General features: G+C 37.7%; 1 protein-coding gene across 2 annotated transcripts; it reads left to right on the top strand.

Moving 5' to 3' along the window:
- The first annotated feature begins 274 nt into the window (after positions 1–274).
- On the top strand, positions 275–2,444 carry LOC306889299 (uncharacterized protein). Of its 2 annotated transcripts, none has more exons than XM_079448094.1 (5): positions 275–555; positions 684–1,034; positions 1,332–1,459; positions 1,574–1,680; positions 1,786–2,444. In XM_079448094.1, the coding sequence occupies exons 1-5, from the start codon at positions 396–398 to the stop codon at positions 1,937–1,939; spliced, it is 900 nt and encodes a 299-aa protein (XP_079304220.1). In that variant the 5' UTR covers positions 275–395; the 3' UTR covers positions 1,940–2,444. The 2 variants fall into 2 exon arrangements, with proteins under 2 accessions (XP_079304220.1, XP_079304219.1); XM_079448093.1 differs by having other exon boundaries at positions 278–555; positions 684–1,055.
- The last annotated feature ends 6,014 nt before the right edge of the window (positions 2,445–8,458 follow it).

The raw sequence follows: 8,458 nt of genomic DNA, 5'->3' as shown, positions 1-8,458 counted from the left end.
TGGTAATATGCCCCCCAATAACTCAGTTTGAAATGTGTGAGAAGACCCCTATGAAGGTCTTCCCCCAACCATACAACGTTTGTTGTTCTGCAGACAGCTCGGCTTTGTATCTTTGATATTTGTATCTTATATTAAAGATATTTAAGTCTATTATTTGGCAATGGAACCAACAGTTTTGATAGTGATTCTTTGCAGCCTTAAAAAGAATCAACACAGACAGCGTTGACTGTCACATGATCATGGACCTCACACATTGATCTCTTGCTTCCTCTTTGTCACTCAATCATGTGACCAGTTGCATTCAGTGTCAAAAAGCAGAGAAGACCAAAAAGAAAAAACTAAAGCAAACCACACAGAGGTGCATCTAGCATCTGCATCGTTTTTTAGTGTAAAAGATGGAGGTAATATATGACAATGATGTACCGTGTACTCAGTCTGAGGTAATGAAAAGAGACAGAGTGGAGAGGATTGTGGAAATCTATGACAGTGGAGATTATGTTAGAGATCAAGACTTCTGGACAGATACAAACCCACAACAGCCAGTGCAGCGTAAAGGTAATGATGTTCATTTCTGTGTTCTAATACAAAGCACAACAAGAGTAGAAGAAAATTGTACATCTGTGCTGTTATATTTATAAACGTAATGGTGGAATATAAAATTATGACACGTCTGTCATCTTCAGGAAGTGAGTCTATGAGGATCAGAGTCTACAGATCAGTTGTAGTGTGTTTGGGGCTTCTGTGTATTCTGATGGCAGCAACCATAGCGCTGCTTGTCCTGATCAATGCAAACAATCACCAGTATCACAACAAAAACCTCAGAGACCAGCAATTAAGCAAGGAAACCACTCTTACAGAAGAGGAAGATCGTCGACTAACCAATGATACCAACCTCACAGTGGAGAGAGACCAGCTATTAACCAATGATACCAACCGCACAGAAGAGATACATGAATTAATACTCAGTATTATAAATTTGACCTCTGATAAACACCAGCTGAAATTAAAAATGAAGAATCTTCAGATGTATCTTGGTAAAGAGAGCAAGTTACACGGTAACTTAATATCAGTAGTAGAGACACTGCTGTCTCACAGGAACATCTTGTTTTTGATTATTTTGTTTGTATATTACAGCCTATTCTGAAGTATGACATATAATAATTAACTAAAAATACAGTAATTATAAACAAGTTACTCTGTAATATTTAAGATGAACGTTCTGACCAATCAGAGACTGTGCACATGTATCTTGTCTGTGACATTGAAATCCATTATTAAAAGTATTCTATGTATTGATAAAGAGCTAATAGCTGAACTGTTTGTGTAAACAGATGGATGGACTTACTATAAATCCAGTTTTTATTACATTTCTTCTGAGAGGAAGACCTGGGATGAGGGCAGAAGATACTATAGAGAGAGAGGGGCAGATCTGATCATCATTAACAACAAAGAGGAACAAGTGAGTAAAGAACATGTACAGTACATGTGTGGTTGGGGATTACAAAACAAGGACAGCAATTAAAATGATCATTTTATTTTATACTGTATATGTGTGATTATTTCATTTTGTCAGGGTTTTATTCGGAATATGTCTTGGGGTTCATCTCGCTGGATTGGTTTGATTGACAGTGATGAGGAGGGCAGATGGAAATGGGTTGATGGCAGCACACTGACCTCTGGGTGAGAAATCACTCAATTGATTATTATCAATAAATGATTCTCACAGTCCGTTTCATATCACACAAAATACACCACTGAAGATCTAATGATGATCTGTTGTTTCAGCTTCTGGAGGTCTGGAGAACCCAACGGCCGTAGCACAGAGAACTGTGTAATTTCTTATACATCAGAGTGGTATGATTATCCATGTAATAGAGCTTTCAAATGGGTCTGTGAAAAGAAGGCATTAACATGTTTTATCGATTTGTTTATACAGTAAAGTCATATACTCACCTGTGGCCTAGTGGTTAGAGTGTTGGGCTTCTGATCAGAAGGTTCTAATCTCAGTGCCAGCAGGTCATGGCTGAAGGGCCCTTGAGCAAGGCACCTTACCCCTGATTGCTCTGCAGTAATGTGCCACTGTAAAAAAACTACTTGTAAGTCGCTTTGGATACAAGCGTCTGCCAAATGAATAAATGTAAATGTATTTTAAGTATTTTCTAAATCCTTATTTAATTGAGGAAATACTTATGCGCCATATATGTTTCTTACACAGTATGTTTTTAAATGATTTTTAGTGTTTAATTATTATTTTATCCTGTGTTTAAATGTCTGCATTTCATGTCAATGTTATGCTCACACATAGTTTCCACTGTAGACGCAAGATAGTTAGAATGGTTTATGGCTTGTCAAGCATTTTTTATCTGAATTAAAAACACAGGTAATGCAAATATGAATCCTAAACTTAAATATATGTAATAATAAAGCAATTATTTATGCATTTTATGGATTCGTCCTGTTGTTGGTATTTCTATTAAGGTGTTTTGCATGGATGATATTTCACTTGTTAAGCTTTAATGATAATTAAATTCACAGTAAACAATCACAGTATTGATATATCTAAAAATCTGTGTCTCTATACTGTATATGAAGTCTCATGAAATATATTTGATGTCTCTGAGATTTTAAATGGGAGTTAAAGAGGATTTACTAAAACATTGATGTTAATAACGGTTTCTGGACATTAACATTTACATTTGCATTTAGTCATTTAGCAGACTAAATGACTAAATGCAACACTTGTCTTTAAAAACAGCTGTGAACTTTGCTAACTTGAGCTAAACTACACAGCTGGCACAAGTTCACACCTCAGGCCAAACACTTCTTGTTTGTGGCTTAGTTCTATGAAAACTGCAAATAGAAGACCCTCTTTATGCAGATCTACACTGAAACACCACTTAGCTTTATCAGACCCAATGGCCATAAAGCAGAGAAGTATTCTTTCTTATACATCAGTGTGGTATGATTATCTATGTAATACAGCTTACAAATGGATCTGTAATGTCTAAAGATTGCCATGCAAAGTCAACCCTTATAATATAAACAACTTTCATTTTTGAAAGTTTTGTGGTTTAAAAATATATATAAAAATGCTTATGATAGTGATAGTAAAGAGAGTTTTTAATGACTAATTTGTCCTGTATTTGTATAAAATGTGTGGGAAATTGATAAAAAATGCACATATGGCGCAAATTACCCTCACAACACTTAGACCTATAGGGTGGGTTGAACCAACAAGGATTGTCAAGTAAACAGAGTTTAGAGCTAATCTAGTATTTGTTGATCCTAGTTTTATTTTCATTCAAATTGCGTTGCACCACTTAATCTTAAACAGAGATGAACAAATCGTGGATTAAAACTTTAAACTGTATTAAACCGGCATATGTGATCAATTAATAGGCCCATCACAACATTATTATACAAACAAAACATTATTGTCCTCCTGCAGCTTGCGACTTGAGCAGACATATGAGAAAAGAGCACAATACAAGAATAATGCGCGGGTGGACCTCTACCGTCTACGCCGCCGCCACGTAATACCCCGGTTGGTGATTGTGATACCGCCGGATTGTCCACAGACAGTCATGTTGTGGGGCTGTTTGCGGCAGCACCGCCGGAGGTTCCGGACTCGGGACCGGACTCGTGTAATGCCGAGAAAGGCACACTTTTTGACAGGGCGCTCACAATAGCGGTGTCCAAGGTCACTGGTGAAATAACTCTCCTCAGGATGTCTGTCTTTTTCCACACAGTTTATCAAACCACATGCTCGTGCTGAGGTGTTTTGTTCGTTTTTATTTAAAATGAACACATAACTGAAGCATGACATGACGCATTATTTGTTATGTTTGTTGCACTCTTTTCTCTTTTCTTTCTATTGTTTTATTATTTATATATTGTTTACTTTTCTTTTTTCCAACTCTTCTCCCGCCTGGTCGCTGTTTTTCCCAATTATCATTCATTACTCACACCTGTTCCCCATAAACAATCTCCCTATTTATACCACAGTGTTTCCCTCAATGGTTGCGGTGTTGTATTCTTTGCTTGTGTCACCCAGTCGATTACGGGCATCGCATCGCCACGCATCGCCACGCATCGCCACGCATCGCCACGCATCGCCACGCATCGCCACGCATCGCCACGCATCGCCACGCATCGCCACGCATCGCCACGCATCGCCACGCATCGCCACGCATCGCCACGCATCGCCACGCATCGCCACGCATCATCTTTCTCTCCCATTCAGCTTGAACCAGACGGACTCAGCGCTCACTCGCCCTCTCTGGATTATTGTTTTCTTTTTTATTGTGCTTTCGAGCCAGGAGTACCCTGTATCACTGTTTTCTGGACTATTCACCAGTGATTGAATAAACCCTTTGTTACCTCATCTCCTGCACTTGAGTCTTTATTCGCACCTGTGACATTGTGTCTGTTTCTGATCAATTTCCCACACATTCTATTATAGATATGTGTTTTTTTATTCATTTATTTAACCCTCCTCAGTAGCAAGTTTAAAGTTAATCTCTGCGCTCTGCTAACGAACAAGGTCTTGTGGTGCCATCCCCAAAAGGGTATAAACCACTTTCACGTACCACCTCTGTGTCTGTTCCACAATTACGGAATGATCTGCCTGTTGCCACAAGAGCAGCGGATTCTGAAGCCATCACCAGTCCCAATAATACAGACTTCTATTTCTTTTATACTTTTTCTTTCCTAAACAATGTTGGTACTTTGCTTTGCATAATTTTGATAGGCATACTGAGACCAATTTTATTGCACTTATGGATTGTTGTCCTTGTGTTGTACTTGCTTCTGTTGTTTACCTCATTTGTAATTTGCTTTGGATAAAAGCGTCTGCTAAATGACTAAATGTAAACCCCTTAACCTAATCAGCACAGAAAGCCTTCAGCATTTTGACATTTTCAAATCACATCATTTAGATTATTACTGAAAATATCTTTGCACACTGTAGGGACCACACAAACAATGTAGCAATAAAGCAAGTAATATTGAAGTAGGATTTTGCGATCATAAATCTATAGGCTGAGGACAATAACACAAATATATACAAGTAATAATAATAATAATCATATAAAAGCTTAAGACATCTTGTACTGACAGCTCCCAAGTTTCAGCAGTAAAATGCATTAACGGCTGTGTTGACACTTTGCTGGCATATCTTAAACTCATTTGAGAAGATTGTGGTGCACTTTGTACATGCTTCCTTAATTTAGCCACTTCTTCTCTAACCATCCTGCATATATCTTTGTGCAGCAAACAGGGACGTGCACAGGGGGGTTGCTCAGGTTGCCCGGGCAACTGCCCATATGCCCTTCTCGACTCACGTTGCCCTCCCGAGGTGGAAAATAAATAAATAAATCATACAATGGATGCAGAATTTCACATACGTCTCGATAAAAACACGCGAAAATCCTCATTCACCTCCGTATTCGGGCAACGAAAGTGAAAGTCAGAAGGGGAAGGGCAAACTCTGCTTACATGGCTGCAGCGCTGCACGTGACCGGCACCTGAGCTGAGCCTGCATGAGCGGCCCTAGAAGGAGATTGTCGCGGTTATCGGGTGATACGACTCAACGACATACGTCTGGATTTCGGCCGGACAGTCCGGATTTTAAGCCCCCTGTCATGCGTCCGCGGCAGCCTCAAACCGGACACTCATTTGTCCTTCTTTTGTGCTGAATCGGCCTAAACAAAACCTGCTTTAGAACATTTATTGGGACGCAGCAGCATAGCGTCTGACGACGTAAGATCTCCGGTCAAACAAATGATTGGCTGAAAGAGGTGTCAAATAAATATCTGATATATCATTGGTTAAAAACGTAAACAAGCCTCCACGACGTGGAAGTGGAGTCCACGTGCTGGATTCGTCACATCATAACGGTAATGTGCTGAAACGTCAGACATCATTTAGTCCGGAATGGACAAAAGAGCACAACTTTATATAAAAAGGCAGTAGAGACACTTTTCATGAATGTCGCTGTGAAGTGGACGTTAGTAGTCAAGGGACATGCGACATGCCAGCATAGAAAAACAGAAGTAACCGACGATCTGCAGGTACATCTTCCCTTAAGCTTAGGTCAAATATACATTGCCAGACAATTTTTGAAAAAACAGAGTAGGCTGTTTCAGAATCACTGTATCATGAGACCATCGATATGATGCACACAATTGTATTGTAGTTGTGAGTACACCTATGCTATTATTCTTGCCTCACTTAATGCTGCAAAGTGTCCTCCTTTTTTTGTGTTATGGAAATGGCCACTATTACGTTGTCAGAAAAGGTGATTTTGTGATGTATACCAAACAAATGATAATCATCATCAAGTTTTATGAAATGTATTCAAATCTTCATAAATCCAGGCTGAGTTTGCCACGTTTAGCCTACATAATAAGACAGATAGCTTGCAGACAAGCAGCCTAGGCTACTATTTGTTTGGTAGGTAGGCATTAGGCAAACTAAGCTACATGTCTGCTGATAGTTAGTGTCTCACATTTCATTTTAGCAAGAAGAATTAATGATGGAAACAATCTATCACATTAATTATTTTATTCTAAACGGTTAAATGCCTAAATCCTATCACTATTTTGGGTTTTGTTTGAAGCCAAGATGCCCACTGAAGAGAGGCTGATTCAGGAGAGATATTTCAGGGAGTTATGTTTTTCTGTGTTAATATTAATACTGGTTAAGGTGACACATTTGACCCGGAACACTTACATTCGCCAGTTCTCTGTGTTTCCTACAACTGACAGGCAGCTATGGTCACACTAAATGTAAAGTGCTTCAGTTCGTTGTTCATCTTATTACTTAAACCCATTTGTTAGTGTACTTTGTTTTCTTTCTCAGCTTTTGGTTTCTCACTTGTTGCTTGGCACTTTCTGTTTAAACCTTAAACAGAATGATCACACCACATAACTCTCCTTTTTTTAAGTGGTGTTTCGCTTAAATTTTTACTACTTCTTTGTGAAGTTTGACATGCTGAATACAAAAATCACATAATTATTTTACCATCGCCGGTACTACTCACAAAAAAAACAAAAAAATATTTTCACACATTTATACATTTCTGTATAAGGCCTATTACTCGTCCGCAGAAATAACAAGGTACTGGCATAACAATGAAAGTAAAAATTGGAAAATATTTTTAAAAATTTGTTCAGTGTTTGTTTATTTGCAATATACCGATATATTGTAATTATTGATATAAGCTCAAAATTTACTTGAGATAAACATACACTTAAACATTAATGCTACTAAAGATTCACAAGTATTTGCGCAGTTCTTTATGTCAGTGTCTTGCTCTCTTCATTTAAGGTCACTATTTTTGTCCTTGAAATAGAAACTATATTTTATTTTATTTTTATTCTTAACTGGTTAATTTTTATTTTTCTTATTTCTTCTAAACTATGTTATTTTATTTTTTATTCTTAACTGGTTACTTTTATTTTTCTTATTTCTTAACTGTTATGTAAAACTCTTCTATGTAAAGCACTTTGAATTGCCATTGTGTATGAAATGTGCTATACAAATAAACTTGCCTTGCCTTGCCTTGCCTTGATGATACAAACTTGAGTATGTTTATTGATTCACCTAACACTATTTTCCAGCAGTGCCAAGCACTCAGGCCGGCTGAGCATTGAATGATAACTAGCATTTAAAAGAAATTCAACACTTTCAATCTAGAAACAAGCAATAGCTTCTTTATCTTTTTGTGTGTTTTGCATTTACCCGACCTTAGTGATCATGTTTTTGTGTCAGTGCTATGTATATTCAAATGGAGTTGCTTTTGCTGCTACCACAAGGATATTAGTGGTAAAATGTGTCATCAGTACATTTGTTTGCAATTTTGCACGAACAAAATTTATAAAATAAGTATTTTAAAAGCAAGTCCAAATCACACAATATATAAATATATTTTTGGCAAGAATGTATCTCCATAATTTTGTCTGTTACACATTTTGAAGCAGGCCTACTTGCAGCTTGTAGCCACTTATTACTAAAATGAGCTATAATTCTTAATTTTAGTGTAGGATTGATGATGTTTTTATTCTGACAACATGACAACTTTCCTACTCCCATCTCTTGTATAGAGAAATATGCTCTGTTGCCACAACAACCTCCAGTTTGAGAACCAGTGAAATGGGCTGAAAAAGTTGGAAAATACGCGTTGGTTGTGTGTCATTATTTTGAGGAATATTAAAAGCCATTAGAAAATATGAACACAATGCAGTGACAGCAAGGACAGTATGCAGTATGTATGCTTTACATAGAAGAGTAGGACACATAGAGCCTGCGGATGTGGATGTTAGGTCAGAGATGCTCTGCCGTTTGCATGGAAATCAGCAAGCCGATTAACAAGCGTAGTGCTTGTCAAGCACAAGAATTCAACCTTGAAATGTCAACAGATGCAACTGCGGTGAATTTTACTGCGATCAAAAAGACA

The sequence above is a fragment of the Barbatula barbatula genome (genome assembly GCF_947034865.1).
Source record: "Barbatula barbatula genome assembly, chromosome: 24".
NCBI lineage: Eukaryota > Metazoa > Chordata > Actinopteri > Cypriniformes > Nemacheilidae > Barbatula > Barbatula barbatula.
The sequence above is the reverse complement of the archived record's forward strand: the minus strand, read 5'-3'. Positions and strand labels throughout refer to the sequence as shown.